A 22,331-nucleotide genomic window follows, 5' to 3' on the forward strand; every position below is an offset into this window, starting at 1 on the left:
ACCAAACAATTTAAGTTGGCAGTTATGAACAGTATTAAACAAAATCTTTTAATATGAAGTGCCAGCCTCCAGGCTAGCCTACAAATATAGCTGTAGATGACTGGACTTTTTCATTTCAGATTTATCTTTTTTCAAAACAGATATTTGTATTAATTCATTATTATAGAGTTTATAGATTTTATTTATTTTCCAGAACCAGAAAATTAAGAAATAACACAATAATACACTTTATTTGAATGCCTGATGGACACTTTTTGTTTCGGGAGATTTTAATGGAAACATAGGGCTGGCAAATAGATGGAAAATTGTGAGGCTAAACACTTCTGCTCAATTTCTTGAATGTAACAAACAAGAAAACAAGAAGGGGAGTAATTCTYGGTAGACTTCAAGCAACTGAGCTAGCCCAGCAAAGCTAGGGCACTCCTCTGCCTGTTTGCAGTGACCTGTAGGTGAAGGAGCTGTTTGCCAGCAGCATTCCAGCACTACCACACCACATCCCTGCTCACCCGCAGGGTAGTCTGGCATGTAGGCACACTGAAGGACAAATTCTCCAGCCAGAAAAGAAAAGAGTGAAAGAACTAGGTGGAGGAGGAAAGGAGAATGAGAAGTGGGAATGTCTGGCAGAAGCAAGGAGGAAATGATGGGTGTTGTGAGGAGAAAGGAAGGCTTAAGAGGCGCTGCAGAACCTGTGAAGATAGAGGAGTCAACACAGAGTCCCAGAGATGAGGGCAGTGGGGAACTCAAGAGGTCGTCTAGTCAAGCTACTAAGGCAGGAGTAATTAGATCTACAGTAGTCCTGGAAAATGATTAGGTTTTTATTTAGATCAGGAAGCAAAATGTTTTCTCTCTCTTAGTTATGAGTTTCTCAGTTCAGCAGGTTCCTACTAAAAGGCCCATAATGTTTGAGTGGGTAAAAGCAGGTATTTGCTGTGCTTGTTACTAGCAGAACAACGCTAGCAGATCCTCCCTCAAGTCCAGTTGTGTATCTGGTTGCAGCGGCAAACTGTGTTTCCTGGCCTGTTTTCCAGGCATGGCTGTGACTCAGTGTAATGTTTGCAGGCTGAGCTGCCAGCCATGTGTTCCAAATGGGACATTTCCACTTTTTTTTTCTATTATTTATTATTTTTATACATATTTGTTCAAAGAGCCATGCTGAGAAGCTGCTGTTTGTTTCCTTTCTTCTTTTGTTTCATAAACTGAAAAAAATCCATTCCAGCTCCAGCATCCTTTATCCTCCCATTTCCCTTCATGATGTCACCTAAGCCTCTGACAGGAAGCCAACATCTGACATGCAGAGACACCTCTGCACTCTGAGCAGGATGCTGGGACTAAGCACAGTTAGCACATTTTATTCCCAAGACATCCGCATCCAGCAACCAGAACTGTGCTCTTGGTTTGAACGGATCACGGAAGTAAACATCCTTTCTTGATTCCTGGTGATTTACCTAGTAGGATGTTATCTGCTGTCCTTAACTGAGTGATCTCTAATCAGGTTCTTCCGTGCAATTGGAGATGTATGCAGCTCACTTTCTTTCCTCTGTATTTTCCCTGCTGTATATCTAAAAATGGGGAGGAGAACTGGTTCTGGAGTCTCATTTTGGCAGAAACTGTAGAGCTGGTGTTTCTGAACCAGGAAACTACCACCTAATAATTTTTAGATTATTAATAATCAGTTTCTTCCTTCAGAAAGAAATTTCTTCTACATAATGAAAAGTGTGTCCTAGTAAAAGACCAGACTGTTCATGCTTCTTTGTAGAAGCTGACTTAAGATCTACCTAGTCATACAAAGTACAGCAGGAACTGGTGACATTATTATTATTATTATTATTATTCCTGTTACTTCTTTGCTGCATCAAATACAGAGCAAAGCCTTGGTAGGTGCTAGAGAATTCTGGTATATTCCTTGTTTCAAAGAGTTTCTAATGCAAGTAAAAGATAAGAAACTATGCATAAATCTCTGTGCTCACCTATCCAAGTAAATATTCAAGTAATATCCCTATGGGTGGTTTTTTAGGTATTTTAATCATGAATCCTTATCCTGTGGAAACTTCTTTCATCAGAGCTCTACAGAAAATAGCTTCTGATCTGGATCACTGGAACCTTTATTTGTATTAACTGTATACTGGCTCCAAGTACTGCTCACACGCTGGTATGTGCAGCCTGGGAACCAAATATAGGCCATGTGTGGGCTGAAACCTTTTCTAGACTACCAGAGGGAAGATGAGGCTGTTCTGAAGTGTGTTTGTAATATATCACTTTAACAGYGATAAACTCTCAGAAAGAAAAACTCCCAGTCAGGTCCGAGCCCAACGGGCTAACGCGGCTCCAGGGGAAGGGAAAGGAGGCGCCTGCCTGGGAGGCAGTGTGGGGTCTCACTCTCCTCACAGCAGCAGCGCTGCCGTGATGATTGATGCTTATGCTGATGAGGTTTGTGTGCAGAGGATGACCGTGCATCTCGGGTCAGTCCACTTTTCTTAACAGATATTCCACTCTTAATGTAAAAGGCCATTAATCTTTGGATTTCAGTGGAGAAATACATTTTTGTGCCTTTACAGTACTCATCACTGTGTACAGTGATGAATGAATCCTCGACACGCTTTTAAGGCGGCGGATAAGGCACAGAGGGGTTAAGTGACTTGCCCAAAGATGCCGAAGAGATCTGTCATAGAGACAGTGAAGGAATCCAGAAACCGGAGCGTTCAGTGCTAGTGCAGAGCTGTAGCTAACCTTCGTATTGCCCTGCAAGTTCAGCTTAAAGTATTTTGTCATGAAGAACTTTGTCAGCGGTGGCAGGCCTGATTCCTATGCAGAAACACTCCCAAAGCACAAAGCCTTTGCGTAAGCGTGCAGAGACCCTGCTAATGGATTGTTTTTAATTCTCAACTGTTACAGAATAATGGTGATGACGAGTCAGTCAAAACCGTTCTCACATCTCCCGAAAACCGTATCCTTATCAAACGCATGTTGATAAAATGYGCAGACATTTCCAATCCATGCAGACCCTTAGAGCAGTGTATAGAGTGGGCTGGACGCATCTCCGAGGAGTACTTTGCACAGGTAAGGCAGCTAAAAAGGGCTGCTCGAATTCCAGGTGAGCATTTCTTTAAAAGGCAAGAGAAGGATGCTTATATTGTCAATCTCTGTCCGTGTCTCACAAGATTTAAGGCTGCATTATGCTGTGTGAAAAATATAAATGTTTTTATTTTAATGGTGGGATATTATTCATGCCAGTGCAAGACTAGATGGAAATCAACAGCTTCTACAGTGCAGTTTTTGAAAACTTCGGCTTTCATGTTGTTCAGTTTGCTGTTTCAGTTTTCTGAGTTTTGCGTGCAAATGCATTGCCATCACAAGAGGCAGAGGCAGGGAGCTTTCTGCGTCCCCACATGCTGGTTATGCCTCAAGAATAGCATCATCAGGTTCCAGTGTATGTGGGAACAGCACTCGCTCCGAGACGTGCTGTAAGTGTTGCAGCAAACTGCGCTGAAGAAAAGCCTGAGGAAGATGAGGGGAAAGGCGAGGGCAGAGCCACTGCTACAGATGGCAGAAATGTCACTGCTGCTAGTACACACAGAATGCCGCTTCCATTGGGGGTTAAGAATGGTSGAGCATCTTTTAACTCCAGAGCAGTCGTAAATTAAATCAGTAACTCGTGAAGTACCTCAGGACCAGCTTTGTGTGAACATGAAGAAAATAAATGTATCACTTTGTGGGGAATACTGGAAGGCACTGTSCTGTCTGCTGTTTGGCTGAAACCTGTACAATTAGGTACTTAGGATCTGCTTGCATGTTCTTCAGATTTATTCTGGTTCCTCTATTTAGCAATTGCACACTCTAGTCAGTGCCAAAAAATCTGTTGCTAAAAGAAGCTTGTTAACAGAATGTGTCTTAGATGAATAATGACAACACTGTTCTTTACAGACTGATGAAGAAAAGAGACAAGGTTTACCTGTGGTGATGCCAGTTTTTGACAGAAATACTTGTAGCATCCCCAAATCCCAAATATCATTCATTGATTACTTCATCACCGATATGTTTGATGCCTGGGATGGTAAGCAAAACTCTGCTGTATTTCCTATCAATACGTATTTTGCAAGCGTTTGAAAGTACTGTGATATTAAATTGTTTTCTTATGATTCCTAAAAGGAGGTGAAGGAAGGGAAAATTTCTGTAGTTCAAGTACACCTAATAACTTCATTGTAACTTAGAAGTATTTTGATACTGCTATGAACCATTCTTGTGGCTTCTCTTTAATAAATGATTTTCAGGCAATGTTTTAACTTTTTCTAAGCTGCCTTCTCTCTAAATGGAGAACAGAACACATTCACTTTGATAACACACTGTGCATAGTCATTTTGTCCATGTTAACGTGAGTTACTCTGCAAGACAAATTTCTACAGTCTGCAAGCTCCTTGGGGAGCAGCTATTTCCTCCAAAGTGCTGCCTCTGCGGTGAAAGTGGTCAGAAATGTGACTCCCCTGAACACTAGATCATGACATGTGACAGAGATTTGATGAAGTAGAATAATTACCAGCATAATTAGTTATGGCTCTCCTGGAAAACTGGGTCCCTTTGCTAGTGCTTGCAATACCAGTGTTAAATAGACTCAGAGAACTGTTCTCCATAGCCTGAGAAGATGCATGAGTGATGACAGCTATAAAGCCAGAACCATTTTCAGCTATCAGKATGACAGATTTAAGCATTCCTACTTAACACAGTTGCCCAGACATTTCAAGTGATATTTAAGCAGGCAGAATCATGTGACTCTCAATTCTGCAAACTAAATACGCTTTGCCCTTTCTTCCCTAGCATTTGCAGACCTGCCAAATTTGATGCAGCATCTGGATAATAACTTTAAATACTGGAAAGGACTAGATGAAAGGAAACTGCGGAGCCTTCGACCACCACCAGAATAGCAATTAGGCCATGGTGTGTAATTTACTAACCTGATGCATATTTATTCAAGCTCACTTTTGTTCATGTGATTTCAGATTTGTTTTGGTCTCTTCAGTATTACAGTAAGGCTAGCCCAAGCGCTGGGGGAGCTTTCAAATTCGAGAGAACACGAGGTCAGCAGTTGACACCCTCAAACTGCCATGTGTGGACTCCAATGAAATCAGCCTATCAAGTGGAATTACACTGGATTGCTGCAGTACTTGTACTGAAGAGGGTCTGTTAGTGAACATATTTTTGCATTATCTTTATACCAGTATGTGAAGCTGGAAGACCTTGAAGAATCCTCATTAAAAAGACAGACATTCACTAGAAGATTTTGCTTAATCCTCAATTCTGCAAGTGAAAAAAATATCTATTAATAGTGACTCACAGCTTTTACGAGAAAGCTACATGCTTTTTGTAAGCACTTAAGACAGTTACATAGAACAATCAGACATTTAAAATGCAAGTCTCCATGAAGGAATTTTTGATCTATGAAAAATAGATGTACTCTATTTTTTCACATCACAGAAGGTGCAATCATTCACTTCTGAGCACTACTGAAAGTGAGTTCTCTTTAAGAAATTTAGTAGCAAATGTAAAAAATAACACAAGATTTTTTGAGGTTGATCGTTAGCATCTATGATTAAAATGATGTTTTATTTATTTTGTTAGATGTTCAATATTTTCTATGAATTTATAAATACTTAAAAGCCAAAGCCAACTTTAGATGCGTTACAAATTTACATGATTCATACTCATTAATATACATTTAATTGATGTACAGACCTTTTATTTTCATAATGCAAATACAAAATACTATACAATGATACATTTTTATTGCACTGTAAGGATAGATGTGTATGTTTAAATATTGTCTGATTTATGTTAATTAAAATAAGTTTTATTGAAAAGGTCTCACTTGAGAATAGTAAAATAAACAAGAACTGTATACTATCTGAGCACCAGAACTGCAGTAGTTCTCTCACAAACCAGTGATGTTCACCTGATCTTCCCTTGGCTACGAAAGAAAATAATGTGTTGGAACTTTTTGTTTTCTCCCATGAAATTTTATGATTAAACTCCCTGTCAAAGTCTGCCTTATTTTATATAGTATTTCTACAAAGCATTCCACAGCGTATATGAAGAGGTAATACTAAATATCTAATGAATTTCAACATTTTATAGCCTGTGTATTTTCCTCTGCCATGAAAGAAACAGAACATAAAAACAACAACAAAAACCTTTAACTCAAGAAGTTTGTAAAGGCTGTATACCTTCACAATTTGAATGAAACCTTCATAGCAAGCACCAGAAAATAATAAAATGTATATTTTAAGAAGTGTCAAAGTCCTASCCATTTCATTTGAAATGTGTATTTATTTTGTAGTTTGCAGACTGTCTTACAGTTTCTAGAAATTCTTTTTAAAATAACTAAGATGCTTACTGTCCAGGGAAGGGGCGAGCTGGGGGGTTGGATTGGCGTCTGGGTGATGAAAGGTGGCATATTGCTAGTCCCTGAGTCTGAGGCCTGCCCTTTTTTAAACTATCAAAAATGTCCTCTATGTCCTTGGACAAGACCCAGCACATCTAAAAGCAGTGTAATGCCGTGTTCTSCTGAAGGACTGAAAGGCCTTCTTGGTAGGCAGGAAGGCACTCCACGAGCTCCGAAGGAATTGCTATGTCTATTCAGAGGCAATTGCCTGAGAAAGGACTTTTTGGACCACTCCTGAAAAAAAGAAGCACAAGTGGCCAGTGGAGCGCTTCAGGGGCTGCCGCAGCAGGAACCTTAAAGCAGGTAAGGAAGGAACGACGATCTCTCCAGCTGTCACCTGCRTCTGTGTTTCTCCTTCATCTCCGAGCTGATGGGACACAGGCTATCACCGATCGTAGCTCACCACTGTGCAGGTTGGAGTCATGCCTTTCTGCCTTCTCTCTGCCTGTGTGCGCTCCCTTCCTATCTGGTATGAGGTTTATATGCTGTGAGGGCAGGGAAATCCCTTCAGTAATTCCCTTTYGTTCTTCTGTGCTTGAATACTGCCTAGCCCAGTAGGGCTGAGACCCTGCCTAGGAGCACCCAGGCTCCAGCATTAGCTCAGCAATAACAGCAGGACAGCGGGAGTGGGGTCCTGGTCGAGGGTACGGCATCTTTGTCAGTCTTCCAGGACTTCTACAGTTGCTACTGAAGGAACGGATATATTCCCATTCAAAACTAAAGAATGAAGTATCCTCGTTTCCAAGAAGGGGAACAAGAGGGAGAGATGGCTGCCAGATGCTTTGTTTTCCTGACAAGATTACATTGTGTTTCCAGATACATGCATCTATTGTAATCAGCTGTAATTTGCCACCTGGTGTTAATCTCTTCCACTGCACGCAGGTTCCTGTGCTTTATTCAGGGAAAAGCTACTCTCCAGCTCCATTAGGGRGAAGCTACATTACACTGTCTCTAATGTCTCTACTTGTCTGCTGCAAGGAGGATAGGAGAGGAAAAGTAATAGCATATGGGTCCAGAGAATGTCTGCAGGAAGGGAGTAAAAATATTTCTTCATAGGTGTATTAATGCACTTGGTTGTATTAATGAATGGTAAAAGCAGTTCATTTAATCTGCTATAAAAAACGCCTGATGCGTCGTCATTGCAAAAATGTGATCAATATGATTAATTCCCTGAGATGCATACTGTATCTTTAGTGCCGTTACTTGGAGTGTAGAGCTGTCCTGATCAGCCTATTGTATCAGCCAGATTCCTGCCTRTGCTGCTGTACAATAACTTTACAGTAAAATGCTAATTTGCAGCCCCTGAATGCAGCCCTGCCCATTTTGTTGTCCCTCTAAATTTTGCTCTTGCCAGGGACAGATTGTGATTAAAGGAAATCTGGAACTACCATGCCTGACCCTCACCCAAGACGTTTTCCCAGCCAGCTTCTCCAGATCGCATTTCTCTTGCTTTTTCAATCTGGCAGCTCTGTACTGTTCAGGGGATTTGCTCTCTCCTCCTGCCTACAGAAACGTCCCCTTCTAGTCTCGCAGCCATCTCCATGTGTTGCACCACATTTCCCACAGCCTTCTTCGTTTTGCTCTTGTGACATAGGACAAATCCCAAATTAGTCTGCACGTGTTTTTGTGCCTCTTAATTTAGGAGGATGTGTTCAGCAATCTTTGACTGCTAGAATAATCTCTTAGAACCACAGATAATTTGAATGATAAAACTATGTCAGGAGCTTCAGGGGTCTCCAAAACATCAACATTAGGGAGATGCGAAAGTAGCATACAGATGCCTAACCTGTATCTTGGGATTTGTACGAAGCATAACYGAAGAGCTGAGCTACACGGTTCAACACTGCTGTTTCCAGTTTGATCCCACACCACCTCCCACCTTTCCTGTTCGGTTTCCTCTCGTGTTCATTGTCCCTGTCTGCAGGCAGGCAGGCCAAATGCTGCGCAAAAGGGCATCAGAAAAGGGTGGATTCACTCCGATTGTTTCTGTTTCTGACAACAGGTTTGTAAAAATAAGGCTAAAAATACTGTTGAGTGAGCTATGAATTGGCAGAGGACTCTAGCATTTTTTTGTTAAATAAAGATCAGGAGGTCAAAATAGGTTAAAAGATCACAGGGAGTAGCTCCTTTTTTAAATTATCATTTTTAAAATACATGAGGTAATTCTATCATCTTTCTAGTTCTGGTATCTCTCTCTGGTTTCCTGGTGCGGGATTTYGTTTTCCTACCTCTGCAGTTTAGCCTACCATAAAACTAGACATTTTTTTCAAAGACTTTAGAAAAGAACTAAGTAAATCTAGACATTTGTCTCATTTCATTCCACTCTATCAAATAACCTGATTTTAGGACTAAATAGATTAACCCAGTGTCTGATAGCCTGTTGCATTACCTAGAGACAAACTTTAATTTTTAGTTAAAAAAAAAAAATCCTTTGGAGAGTTACGCCAGTTTTTTGTAGTGATGGAGTCACTGCATGGCTCCAGAAGGGTGTTTGGAAAAAAAATGTGAAGACTTATGGTGAGCAAATACATCTTAAGCCTCCTGGGCAGTGGAGGCTGCGTGAGCTTCGTGGTGGGGAGAGTCCAGGCTGCTGGCCAGGGAACTGGAAGGTTCTTTTTTTGTGAAACAGTAAAAGCTCAGGTCTGACATTCATTGCTCCAGGATCTAGATGTCTCTGGMTCTCACTGCAAATTCTTCGCCATTCCAGATCCCCTTTCTTTCTTCTCCAAGACTATACATCAACATCAAATGCCCTGTGCTCTGAACAAGGTTTTAGTTTAGTTCAGTGGAGTTCAGTATCTTTGCTCTTGTTTTTGAACTATCACCCAGTGGCTGAACTCTTCTTGGGACAGAAAATGTRGGTTTATTGATGTAGTAAAGGTCCTTCACGGCAGAAGGGAGAACTTTGGAATAAACTCACAGAGTATGCTTGAAATCATTCTCAGCTTCAGATAGGTTGACAGTTTCATATAGTGTCTATACTTTTCATTTACTCTTGGTTTAATGCTAATACAAGTGTTAATTCCAATGTAGCCAGGATGAGGGAGAGGTCTTTTTCCCTCTAGGGTTTTAATCTTAAAGCTTTGTGTTTTTAAATTGAATAAGGCTCAGCATCCAGTATTAAATGACCCATTTAGAATTATTAGCTCTATTTTCCAGGCTCTATTTTTCATTCTGGCAATACTGCTGCTAAACCTGGCCGTCATTTTAGTTACTTCCAGAGAAGTCTGGAACTATTACGATCTAGTAGAAAAACGTTGGCTCCTCAGTGAAGTGTCCTAGGGGAATGTCTTAGACCCTTCAAGAGACAGGTACAAAATGCTGCGTAGCAACGGCTTATTCTTAGAACAGAGGAAGGAGAGGTGCTGTCCACAGCTAGCTCGTCACAGGCCTGAAGTTGGCTTTCACACTACAGTTTTCCCAATGGCTGAATATAGTGAATATAGTTAAAAAAAAATCACCTGAAATGGAATGGATGCCTAGCTTTTTGCACCATTGCTTTTCTCTGTAGCTGTTTCCACTCATCTCAATAGAGACATCGCTGACAGGACACTTAAGAAAATGTGTCATGAATGTGAAGGAACTCAAGCAATGACAAAGCTGTTCTTTCATACAAGAAAATAAAGGATAATAAAATTAAATATCTACTAATCCCTCGCAGGGTGCTCAGAAACAGCACAGGGAAACTGTAGTCCGTTGTGTCCTTCTATGAGACCAGAAGTGGTTGAGTCATGACTCTGCGTGAAGCACTTTGAAATGGAGTCTCAGAGCTATTCACAAGCTTCAAAACAAATAATCTCTCTGCTGATGCGTGACATCATGCCTCCAAGGTACAGCCGTCCCAGGGGCCTCGTTAAGCGATAGCAGGATGGATTGCATTTCAGGCTGACATGGTGTTTGGATGCAGAAAACAAGCTTTCAAATTACCACCATGTCCCTGCGCAGCCTGTACTGCTGGTTCGGATGAAAGGGAATGTCAAGGTGCTGGAGATATTTTTTGTTTTATTGAAGCTGTGGCTCAGTGGGCAAAGGATTTCTGCACTGAAGTCCACTGAGTGCTTTCTCTGGCTGCCTRCTTTGAATGTTACTAAGGCAAAGCGTCTCTCATGCTTTGTTTTTTCTTGTTTAAGATCTTTAAGAATCTCCTCCCTACACTTTCCAAGCAAACCTCAGGGAATTTAGCAAGCCCAGTGTAGCTATGTCTTACCAGTCTCTTTAATGTGCCAGGCAACTGCGTTAGAAAAGGCCAGAAGACCCAAAGCCACTAAACAAAATAGGTTTGAGGCTTCCAAAAACCTTTGAGGTCCTGGACCTTAAAGCTCTGTCTGTGGTTCAGTAGTAAGTCTTCTACGGCCAGAAAAATAAATCTGGTCTTCTCATATTCCAGTTTTCCCTTCTGTCTTCTGTCTTCCATTTTTCTTCTGATACAGTTTGCTAGAAGTACTTCACTTAACTTCCACTGGCCTTGGATCGCCCTCAAACACGGAGCCCTAACACCATGTCTAAATCCTGCCATTCAACTAGATTCTTGCTGCTTACAACAGTTAGCACAATACCATCTTCTTTTTCTGATTCAAGTTAAAGTAAACCTGGAAAAATACCACATAATGGCTGAAAGCCTTTCAGTAGCATCCACAGACAGAAGGAGAGTATAAACATACTAACTAAAACAGTTTGTGAGGGGTGCATCACTACTGCTTGCAGTGTGGATGTGTATGCACAGTCTTTCATACTGCACTCCCACACTTTTATACTGCAAAACGAAGTTTAGGAGTGTTCCCAGGCYTCTCTGCCTTTGGGGTTAAATGAGCAAATACAAGCAGCCTGGACACTTGTTGAAACTTGAATCTCTCTTTTCTTGGTTTGCTTGCTCCCCCCCTCGAGTGACAAGAGTCATTGCTAGAGCTAGGATAATCTTACACAGTTCAGTCCCTAGTAATTAACAGAAGTTACTTCATCCTTTAATCACATACATTTCTCCTGGGATGGAGAAATAGTGCACTGACACGCACAGTTTTAGGCAGGAAGTGAAAAAGGTGATTGCCTGGTTTTGAAATTAAAGGAGGAATTTAGCCAGTGTGTAACTATTCAAACAAAAAGTTGTTCCTATCTGTCTTTAATACTCCAAAGTGGCACTTGATGTAAATCCTTCACTAGGCTCATTACATCAGCTCTTAGCTGAACCTGAGCAYGCTGAGCACCAAGCTCAGTGTACAGTGTGCTCTGTACCAAGGGTATATGTCATCCTAGTGATCCTGCAGCTCTCTGGGTCCTTGGGAGRAGGTATGGCTTGTCCTCAGATGCAAAGATGAATTGGAGTATGCTTGACTGGCTTGCCTTGGTATTTGAAGCATAGGATGTGCTAGGAATATTGCTTTGCACCTCCAGTGAGAACTGTCTCCTTTTGTCTTAAAAAAAAAGGGGGGGGGGAGAAAAGAAAAGAAAAGAAAAGAAAAGAAAAGAAAAGAAAAGAAAAGAAAAGAAAAGAAAAGAAAAGAAAAGAAAAGAAAAGAAANAGAAAAGAAAAGAAAAGAAAAGAAAAGAAAAGAAAAGAAAAGAAAAGAAAAGAAAAGAAAAGAAAAGAAAAGAAAAGAAAAGAAAAGAAAAGAAAGAAAAAAAAAGAAAAAAGATGTTACTTTGCTGCTAATATTTTTCTTCACAAGGAATTTTTTTCTTGAAAGATCCCTAAGTGCTTTACAAAAAGACCCACATAGCACTTTTGTGAATGAGTAAAAAAGGTTGCAGAGAAGCACAGTGGCTTGTCTGATGCCATCCAGCAGAAACCTTAGCCTAGACCTGGGGGCTACCGGACTGCTCTTGAGGGCTCTGGTTTGAGCCATGCTGACTTACAAAGAATGTGGGAAGAGAAATTTAGAAAGCAAGAGCCTTCATAACGGTTTGTCACTGCCACCTTACAGAGATCCCAGTCAGAGCTCCTGAGAAGCGAGAAATCCTTCCTACCTGCCACTGTCTCCYAACTTCAGAGAGAGCAACGGGAGTGCTGAGTGCCAAGGGAGGGCGCACGCTGAGTCCAGGCCTGTCCCCAGCGGTGCGTGGGGCCAGCTATTTCAGCCATCCGGTTAAGTAGGACTGCAAAGATACAGTGTGAATGCAAGCGTTGGGAAAGAGGCAAGACGCCCAGCCTAAACACACCGAGGCCGTGATTGCACTGAGAATGGTATGTATAACATCAGACAYCGCTTTAGGGGTAGACAGGGAGAAAGCATCCAACTGCATGAACAGACAGGGTTCAGGACATCACTACAGCAGAACTAAATACCTCCCCACCCATACAACCAAGCCCTAAAACCAAGCAGCCTTTCTCTGCCTACAAAAATCCATGCTGGCATGCTCAGTGCAAATATGTGCTGTCCATATAACGACAAACCTCTGACAAGCCAAGATCAGAAAGCAGAAAGTTGTATCCACACCATCATGCCAGGAAAAAAAAAAAAAAAAAAAAAAAAGGAAAAGAAAACAAAATGCCTTGTTTTGAAATAAGCTGTTTTAAAAATGCTCTTTGAACCACACCAGAGTACATACCTAATATTTGTTAAGTAAATATCAGTGATATATTTAAATCTGGCTCAGTATGTACTAGGAAAGTAGTGTTTGTGTGTTAGTGCTGCTTTTGTTGCAAGAAGAGTCAACAGAGTTTCTAGAAGATAGTCTTAAAAAGCAGGGGTTTTTTATTTTTTATTTTTTAGCTGAGCATCACACAGAGAAGAGTCTGCCAAGCTCTGCCACAGAACTTGCAAGTAAAACACCTTAACATACTCGTTTCAAGTTATAATTCTCTCTCACTGGCTTAGTTCAGCCCCTATTCTGCCTCTAAGCTGTTACTTTTTTTACCCACAGATCCACCTTTCAGATCATTTTGGCTTTCTGCACTAAGTCTGCCCCCGGCCTGATTGCAAATACACAGTCGGATGGYTATATTCTGTACCTGAAATGATATGGGCTGAATAAAGTTCAGACCTCTTCCATCTACTCTGACCAGCTGCTACTCCCGGAGCTTAGATTTTCTTTGGTTTGATGCTGGTGCTGTAAGCGCACAGTTCTCCTGCACAGACCAACTCTTTATAACTGTCACATATTTCTTCAGGAAAAAAAAAATCCCCCTGTGGAACTACAACGTTTGGTCTGATGGAGCATAGGCAGATGCTACACGTGATGCCAGACAGCTCCCTAGAGCGAGGGGCTGGTCCTGCGTGGCTGTGTCACCCCTACCAGGTCTAACATAAACTAGGCTCACTTCACTCTGGGTGTAGTTCAGCTGGAGATAAGAGTGATGAGAAAACAAGCTTCTGCCTATGGAGCTCTAACGGTGGAGTTTCGTGGCAAGAACAAAGTCGCTCTTTACTCACACCTCTACCATCAGTACGMCTGATGGAGCAGTGTTTGCTACCAGAGATGCAGTCTATTTAGCACTGTAGCTGGCTTTGTTGGTGATATTTGGTATTGGTTTTTACTTAGTTTCTTGTTTACTGTTATACAAAGAGAACTATAACCTAACTCTTATTTGTAAGTACAGTACAAGGGTTACTCCTTTTCAATATTGTGGGTAAAGAATATATATGCGTTTGTATCAGAGTGGTGAAGTCAGTTGTGGAGGTCTGTGCTCCAAACAACAGCCATGCACGGTGCTGCTAAGTCTGTGCTGATGAATTTGTTTTTCAGTGCTCAGCTGGCAGAAGGGTTAGATCACTGTATCAGCTATTACCCTTCCTTCCTATCACCTTCAACAGCCACAATTGCCCTCTATACTTTTCTATCGCATCCTATTCTATGAAATACCTGACTAGTACTTTTTTAACTTTCTCGCTCCACTGCATAGTTAACTCGGACAAGCCATTTAAAAAGCATCTAATGATAATTAGGCAATGGAAAGGACCCGCTCCGTCCCTTCCGCTCAGCAGCCTGCACACCCCAGGCCTCCGCACTGCCTGCAAATCCAGCAGGCCAGAGGCTGCACATAGCAACACGGTGGCTGCTCTCAGCTCCTCAGGCTGGAGCGAAGCRGCAGTGCAGGGCAGTGACCAAGAGCGTGTGTTTTGTTTGTACGCCWGTAGCGGCAGAGTCTCTCCCAGCCCAGGGCCCAAAACGGCGCTGTGAAGGAAGGACAGTGTGTTCACGGTCACAGAATGGGGCATCACCCAGTGCAGAGGGTGGCCTCTGTGGCTGTGTCAACATAGAAGACTCAGCTCTTGAGACAGCTTGTGCTTCACCTGTCCAATTGCCAGAAAGTAAAACAAAGGAGAAGCATAAAATAGCAATCATCACCCAAAATAAGTCTTTAAAAAGCGCAAGCTTAATCTAGCGCTCTTGGCACAAATAACACTGATGATGTTTATTGTCTCTCCATTTTCTTCCTCAGAATCCCCGGCAAAATCTTAAAGTTACTATCTCCAGCCATAACAAGACTATTTAGGGATGCAAGCTAGGGACCATCACCAGACTGAAATCATGTCAAGGCCCTGGAGAAACTGGAATTGCAACTGAGTCAGTCAGTGTCAGCCAAGATACACTATCCTTATACAGAAAGCCGCTGAGGGACCAAAAGGACACAGCGCAGCCTAAAAGCTGACAGTTGCTTTTCCATGTGAAGCAAAGAAAAAAGTAATATCAAACTTAAACAGATCTTGTCTGTCTAGCCTTTGACCTTTCTGGCTTATTTCACTCTCTTACAAGCCACATATTAACTGCAGGGTTAATGTACATAAAGAGGATTGCAAAGCAAGAGAATAGGTTGTAACCATGAGGCTGCTGAAACTGAAATGGTTGCTGTGAAGTTCTGCACTAGGAAAGTAGGCTTTCTTTTAAGTCTGATAGGCTGTGAGGAAGTCAGATTACTTCCGTAATTACTTCTGTAGTGTCCTTTCCTGTGTGTCAATACAACTGATCTCTTCGGGCATGCTCAAAAGTTTGGGGCTTAACAGGACTGGAAATAAGATCATCACTTTAAACCACGTGCTTCCATGTACGGGGATGGGAGCAATGTGACCTTTTCCAAGCTAGCGTGGGGATGTTGGTGCAGAAGAAAGGTCATGCTCTGTGAGACCAGAGTGGAAAAGCTGCAGCTCATAAATCAGGCTTGAATGACCCTGAAGTCAAGCCATTGAAGTCACGGTGAGGCTCTGCAGGAAAAAAAATGACAGCTAGGCTTTTATCTACATGCAGTGGCATCACAGGTCGATACTGTGACTTCTTTCTCTTCTTTAAAGCTTTCATGTCAGAGGAATCAAAGCCCCCTACCTCCCATTCCCAAACAGCCTTAAGTTAATAACAGCACAAATAGTAGTTAGCCCAGGCTTGAAAGAGACTTTGATTAGATATTGCTCTTTGATAAGCCATTTCAAGGGCAGGAGGCAAAGTGTTTACATTGCTCGGAAGAAAAGTCTGATGAGCAACTGCTTCTCTTTTGCTGAGACCAAGCAGAGCTTTTTTATCACAAGAATATGGAGAGTGTAGAGGTGCTTTATGACTAYTGCTCTTTTTCTCAAGGCTAGTTCTTTCCTTTGTGCAAGAATAAAAAGTCATGAATAAAACCCCGCAGCCTAACCTTATGGGTAACAGCTGCCTCCGTGCTGAGCCTCAGTGACCATCCACTCCCAGGTCTTTTCTCCCATGTCTGTTTTTCCTGCCTTTGACAGTCCTTGGGAGGCCTGGGGGGTTATGAGTGCAGTGAAACACAAGCATACAGCTGAATCAGAAGAGAGCAAAACAGCTGCACTTTCATGAGCAGCTGAGCCCTTCTAACGACTCACTGCTGCCGAAAGGGGGAAACGCACAAATACAGCTTCATGGTTGGCTGGCCAGTTTGACTCTGTTGGGACAACCTCTAAGAAATGAAACAATTTCATGTAACAAGAGGATACCAAAATCCTCCCAGAGTCATAGAAGCCTATGCCCATACTGAAAGCTAGTATCTGAGCACCAGATACTTTTTCAAGACTTTCCTCACCATGGTATGTTTTAACCACCCCTTACACCTGTCTTGCTTCTCATCCCCATCTGACAGCCATTCACAAAACCTTCTCTAGGACTTCAGCAGTGCCTTCAAGCCCAGCCCACTGCTGTGGAGGGTGGCACAGGATATCAGTAACCTGTCCCTTTCACCAGAAGAATGTGCACTAGGTGACGCGTCCCTCCAGTGCCATCCCACGGTCACAGCGGGAAGCTCACAAGCCCGACTCAGCCCATTGCCACATGAAGATCCATAGGGTACGGACCCAGAAGTACACAGCAGCACAGAAGGACCAGCAAAGGCAGAAGGACTTGGATAATGTATTGCAATGTGGGTAAGAATCCAATTAAACCAGGTGCTGACCAGTGCAGTGAAGCCACACCAAGTCCTCTTTCCCCATTACCATCTGGTTTGGGGGGTGTCTGTGCTGCATGGAAACTTACTGTGGCTTCACAATTTTTATTCTGCAGCAGAGCTGGAAGCAGGAAAAGCTGAGCAGGCCTGCTACTAAGTCTTGCTACAAGAAAGCTTTATAAACTCATACTACAGATGACCAGGCCATATAATGTTCATTTCAACAAGCATTTTATTACATAGGCAACCATGAAATATTTGAGTCTCACTTAAYGGGCACAGCAAACACATTTATCTACAACTTTCAGCTCAGCATGGGAGAAAAACGGGTAGTAGGGGGAGGTTTGAAGTATCCTAGGCCATTTTCTGACTATGAGCTTTAAAAGACTGTAAATGTAACACAAGGAATTTTGCTTAGAGATTGAGAGTGTCTCCATGTAGCTGCAAAATACACCCAAATAAAGGGATTCTACATGCCGTTTGTAACTCAACCCAACCTGGATGATCAGTGTCCATGCGGGCTGATTTGGGGGCTATGTAACACCTGACACAGGTGTTAAAGTAAGTCAGCAACTGCACCGTGGTTTCCAGGGCTGCTCGTGAAAACCTGGCTGCTGCTGCAACCTCTGAGCTCACCAGCTCTCATTCAGCCCCTGCCAGAGCTGTGCCCAGTGCAGGGCCTGAGGGAAAAGGAAATCACTCGCCCAACCCTGGGAGCAGGATGTTATTCAAATGCTTACATCTTTGCAGGATCAAACACTTCTTATCAGAAGGAGACAGACAGGACAAGCAGGTGTTAAAAATTATGGTAGCATCTGGAGGGCTGTTAGAGGAAATAAAGGACTTAACAAACAGAGCCTTTGTAGGGATAAAGCAGTTAGGCAGTAAAAAACATGAAACTATCTTAAAATGAGGTGTGCTACAGTAAGCAGTGGACTTAGACTTGGTCAAAAATTACTCCTCTGGAAAATACTGTATTACTGAAACGGAAACAGGCCCTGAAAGCCAGAGCCCGCTCTTGCCGCCCAGCTCGGTTGAGCCTGTCCCGCCTGTGCCAGGCGCAGCCTCTGTGCTGTTCCCTTTTCCAAAGTTACTGCCTCTTCCCAGGCAGGGAGCCATCCCAGGTTGTTCCTACAGATCTGCTTTATTAATTAGCGGTTCCAGGGCGCCTGGGCAGCAGCGATTTGCTGCATGGTGCTCGACGCCGGGCCCGGAGGCCTCGGCCGGGCGAACGGAGGGGTCACCCGCGCTAGGGCCTCCCGCGGGAAAGAGTAACAATCCCCCCAGCGCACGCTGTTCCACCCGGCCGCGGTAAACGACGCCAGCTCGAAGATTTCAAAAGTTACAAAGGCGGGAAAAGAAAAAAGTGTGTGTGTAGGGGGGGAAGGAGCAAGACAAGCCGCGGGCCCCGCCCGGCGCCCGCCCCCGGCGGCCGAGCGGGCGGTCGCGCCGGGGCCGGGCACCGCCCCGCGCCGGCAGAAAATGGCGGCGGCGGCGGCAGGCCGGGCCTTCCGCGGCGCGGCGCGGCGGGGGGGCTTCCTCGGCTCGGCTCGGTGCGGCGCGGCGCGGCGCGGCGGGGGAGAGTGGGGATCTTCCTCGGCGCGGCGGGGGGGTCTCTGCCCGCTCCCCGCGGCTTCCTGGCGGTTTCCAGGGCGGCCTCACGGTCCTCGTGGCCGCGGGGGGTGGGGGAGCAAGATGGCGGCCACGGGGGCGCTCGCCTCAGGGCCGGGGCYGGGGCGCAGCCGCCGCCGCCGCGCGGCCCCGGGCCGGTCAGGGAGCGGTTACCTGCTGTTGACGGTGTTTTCCTTCCCCGCTGCGCTCGCACAGGTCCCTTCAGCGCCGAGCCGTGGCCGCCGCAGCGCAGCGCGGGAGCGGTGAGCCGACCCCGGGGCGCGTGTGTGCCCCGCCGCCTCCGTCCGCGTTAAGGCGGTAGCGCGGGCTCGTCGCTGGGGCAGCTCCGCCGCCGCGGTGGGGATCCGGCTCGCAGAAAGCGCTGCGGCCGTCCCGGGGTTTCTGCCCGCGGCCTTTCCCAGGTGAGCGCCGCGGCGGCGGGCAGCGCTGCGTGTGGGAAGGGGCTCCCGGTGGCTTTGCTCCTAGGAAATGGCTTCGGGTCCTCGCTTTACTGCCGAAATCATTTCCGTTTCTGCTGTGTTTAAGCCACAGTTTGGTGTTTGCACACGAGGGGTTGGTTGTACGATGAGCATCATCTTGGCAGAGCATGTAGCTCTTTATGACTGTTTCATGAAGCAGTTCATGGCCTTGGTGTTACCTGTGTCAGAGCAGAAGACATCAGCATAAACACTGAGTCTGCTTGGAAGAGGTTTAGGTGAACTGGGGCAAGGACAGCGGAGCCCCAGTATAGACCAGCAGAAATACAATTGAGAGAAAAGTTAACCAAAACTTACAGGTCAGCGTTATCTCTAGGGCTGTCTAGAGACCAGTTCAATGAAAACTGAATGTGAAGTGAGTCCAGATGCTCAGTTGGGGTTGGATGGGAAGCGAAGTGCAACCTTTGCATGGTCTCTTGGCTGCTCTGCTGTGCATTGCTAATAACTAATATCAATTACTGCTGGAAAACAGAAACGGGCAGTTAGAGAAATACAGCTGAGATTGAGGGAAGGAGTAAGGAATTGCTTTCCAGGGAAGGAAGGCAAGCCGTATGGTTAGACTCTGAAGTCTCCTTCAGGAGAGCGCAATCAGTTCCTGAGACCTCCCAAGAGTTTCTTAGGGAGATTCATCTGGAGGACTAAGAAAGTGGAGCCAGTGAAGTTGTATTGACTCTACTGATACTATCCTCCTAAATGAAACGGTGGAAGAACAAGGCCTGTCTGTGAGATGGAGTCAGGACCTACTTCCTCTACCTACAAGGTTTCTGTGACAATTAGAGGGAGCAAGTTAGAGGATAAGTGTTTCTTTAGAAAGTGGTGGGGTGTTATATTTTAACAGTACACACGAAAGCATTTTTTAGGACAGTCACATTGCCTATTGTTGCATTTGTGCTTTTGATGCTGTCTTACCATGTGCATTTCTTCCCAGCTCCATACATTCCTTTGCTCCTGGCTCCGGGACTGGGTGATGAGGGACACTGGACACAGTGATGGATTACGGTAACCAATTTGGAAACTGTAACTGTCTGCTTACTAATGTCTGTTTAGCAATAGATAGCGCCTGTGCAGGAGATGGTCTTGTTAACCTATCTGTTAACCAGTGCAGTCTTGTGAAAGGGCTTCATGTGATGCCATCCAGTGGTGATGGTGCATACTGGTATTTTAAATCTGAGAACAGAAGGGAATTGGAAAAAATGGTCTAAAATACTTTTGGTTGTGTGAATGCAGCCGGTTGTGTGCACATAGAGAAAGGAAGAGAAGAAAAATGCCAGCAGATAAAAGGAAAAAATATATCTCGCAGAAGATAACTTGTCAGAAACAAGGGCAACTTGTTTTAAACTGACTGTTGCCCTTCCGCATGATCTCCTTCAGCAGTGAGCCAAAGTTCTTGTAGTGAAGYCACAGAGGAGAGCTGAGTTTTTTCCTTATTTGAGACACCCTTTGGTGAATAGAAATGAGATAATCAGTAACTGCACAGTTCTTGAAGATAAGCGTTCTACTACCCAAGATTCTAATTAAACTGAGTAAGTTGGTCTTAGTTTGCTCTGGAGTGCTATATTGGACCTGTTAATGCCCTCTGACTTCAGAAGGAGACTCCCTGCTACTGTCAAATACAGCTTCTAGTTCTGCATAGAGTTTGGCCCTTATTAGCAGTTTTACAGGTGTACTGCACTTCTCTTTATCTGGTTTGATTCATGCAGACATATGAAGTTGATGTGATTTCCAGGATTTGGGTGCCATACTGGTCTGATCAACGGACTGTGTAACGAAAACGGTGGCCTCCCTATAAAGGATTTATGTATAGGTAATTCACAGTGACAGTTTTAAAAAATTCAGTTTGTGCTTTTTACTTTGTTGTATAAATATTTAAGTGACAGTTGAGGGTTTCTAAGGGAGGGAATTTCTGAGTTATGCCTAACAGGTGAAGCTTTTATTAAACAGAAACACAGCAAGCTCATTTTAAATGTTGGTTTTGACCTGGTAGCTAATTATTACTTATTTGTCCTTTCTTTGGGTATTTCTCTTCACTACCTTAACAGTCCTATATACAGTTTCTGGCGATAGCCACATACTCCTCAGCAGGTTGCTCCATATACAGCCATCGGGCTTGAGTTGTCCAGCTGATTCATCAAGCTGGCAGTGTAATGACCAAGCTTGTCCGACTCCCACAGTGTCAGAGCACCTTGTGGCTGGCTCAGTGAATCCATCCTTGCAGTGCTCCTAAGAAATGGTTGTGAAGTCTGGGAGACCCCCAGGAGAGTTTATCAACTGGAAAATCTTCTGGACTGAGCTCCTGTAGCATCTGAGGTGAACAGCTAATCCAGGTGCTAGAATACAGGTGTGAATTAAACACTTTGGGTGGAAAGCTCTTAGTGGGGAGTGGTGTCATATGGAGCTGTTCACAAAAGAATATATGTCTGCACCAGAGTAGCAGCCCTTCTACTTAAGGGCTTCCTTAGGGGATTTAGTTGTCCTAATACTTCTGCTCTGGTACGTGTGTCTTGCTCCTTTCAGATGTTTTTTTTTCCTAGTTGTAAAGAGGACTGTGGCTTTTGATTTAGCAGATAAATAGATGCTTCAGTGGGTAGAAGCTGGACCTTGAATCAAGGCATAAATTTTTAAGCAAATAAAATGAAGCTCTAGAACACCTTGAGGTGTGGTGCTATCATCAGTAGGTCACACCTTGACAGAGGTTTAACCTCTTTTCTGTGGTACGGCCTTGCCAGTGTCAGCAGGGCTTTGCCTCCACACGCACTATGCATTGGCCGTGGTTGCCAGCAAACCTACCTTTGGCTGGCAGATGCCAGCTGTTAGGCTCACTGCAAGGCACAGCAACTGAAATTCTCTGACCTGCTTAATGGGAGGTCTGACCAGAGGACTGTAACAGCCCTTTCTACCCATGGAAACCTATGAATTCCTGGTAGGCTAAGAAGTGATGTTGTCTTACATAGCTCTGTTTTTAAACTATTTTGAGCCTTATAAAACAAGTCAATATGCAAGAGAAGATAGTAGCAATCACTGCCAAAATAATTGGGCAGATTCAGATCCTGTTTGCCTAGGTTTGTTAAAGCTTGAGGAAATTTTCAGGGAGATGTATTTTTCTTCTCTTAAGGTAATTTGGGGAAGAATGGACAATCTTATGGCACATAGTTTTACRTCAAATCTCGTAAGTTTTATCAGACTTTGTTTATTTGTAGGGACCCTGTAAATTGTAGTCTCTGTGTTCCTGACTGTCCCTTGGAATGGAAATTAGAACCAATGATTTTGTAATGAATGTGTAATAAATCTGTGGAAAAGCYGCTCTGTTAATGACTCTTCATTGAATTCATATAGTTTTAACAAATATGAATGAGGCTGCATAAAGCTAGACGAGCCTGCTTGACAGGCACTTGTGTGTTTGTCTGATGTCCAGAAATTAAGTCTGCACAAGAACGCTTCAGCTGAGTGTTTGACCAGAGTATTTCTAACACAC

The 22,331-nt window shown here is 43.8% G+C and overlaps 1 protein-coding gene, 1 long non-coding RNA gene and 1 other non-coding gene across 7 annotated transcripts in view; all 3 read left to right on the forward strand.

The window, feature by feature from the left end:
* Positions 1–6,285, forward strand: part of PDE8A (phosphodiesterase 8A) — a 134,464-nt gene extending 128,179 nt beyond the window's left edge. Inside the window, exons 20-23 of one of the 2 annotated variants that reach the window (XM_085303460.1) lie at positions 2,893–3,057; positions 3,922–4,051; positions 4,810–4,929; positions 5,012–6,285. In XM_085303460.1, the coding sequence (XP_085159586.1) occupies positions 2,893–3,057; positions 3,922–4,051; positions 4,810–4,916 (402 nt within the window). In that variant the 3' untranslated portion in view covers positions 4,917–4,929; positions 5,012–6,285. Of the gene's footprint in view, positions 1–2,892; positions 3,058–3,921; positions 4,052–4,809 lie in introns of both variants that reach the window. The other variant, XM_085303459.1, reaches the window with a different exon arrangement.
* Positions 6,286–18,199: 11,914 nt separating this feature from the next.
* LOC146596707 (uncharacterized) lies at positions 18,200–22,157 on the forward strand. Of its 4 annotated transcripts, none has more exons than XR_014895664.1 (3): positions 18,200–18,226; positions 18,579–18,784; positions 19,788–22,157. It is a non-coding gene; the product is annotated as an uncharacterized LOC146596707 (long non-coding RNA). The 4 variants fall into 4 exon arrangements; XR_014895666.1 differs by lacking the exon at positions 18,200–18,226 and having other exon boundaries at positions 18,327–18,784; positions 19,788–20,663; positions 20,899–22,157; XR_014895665.1 differs by lacking the exon at positions 18,200–18,226 and having other exon boundaries at positions 18,328–18,784; positions 19,788–19,858; positions 20,560–22,157.
* LOC146596708 (small Cajal body-specific RNA 15) lies at positions 19,490–19,620 on the forward strand. The gene has a single exon (XR_014895703.1).
* Positions 22,158–22,331: the final 174 nt, after the last annotated feature.

This window comes from Rhea americana, unplaced genomic scaffold (assembly GCF_003343005.1).
Source record: "Rhea americana isolate MKP2758 unplaced genomic scaffold, rheAme1 scaffold_2, whole genome shotgun sequence".
Taxonomy (NCBI): Eukaryota; Metazoa; Chordata; class Aves; order Rheiformes; family Rheidae; genus Rhea; species Rhea americana.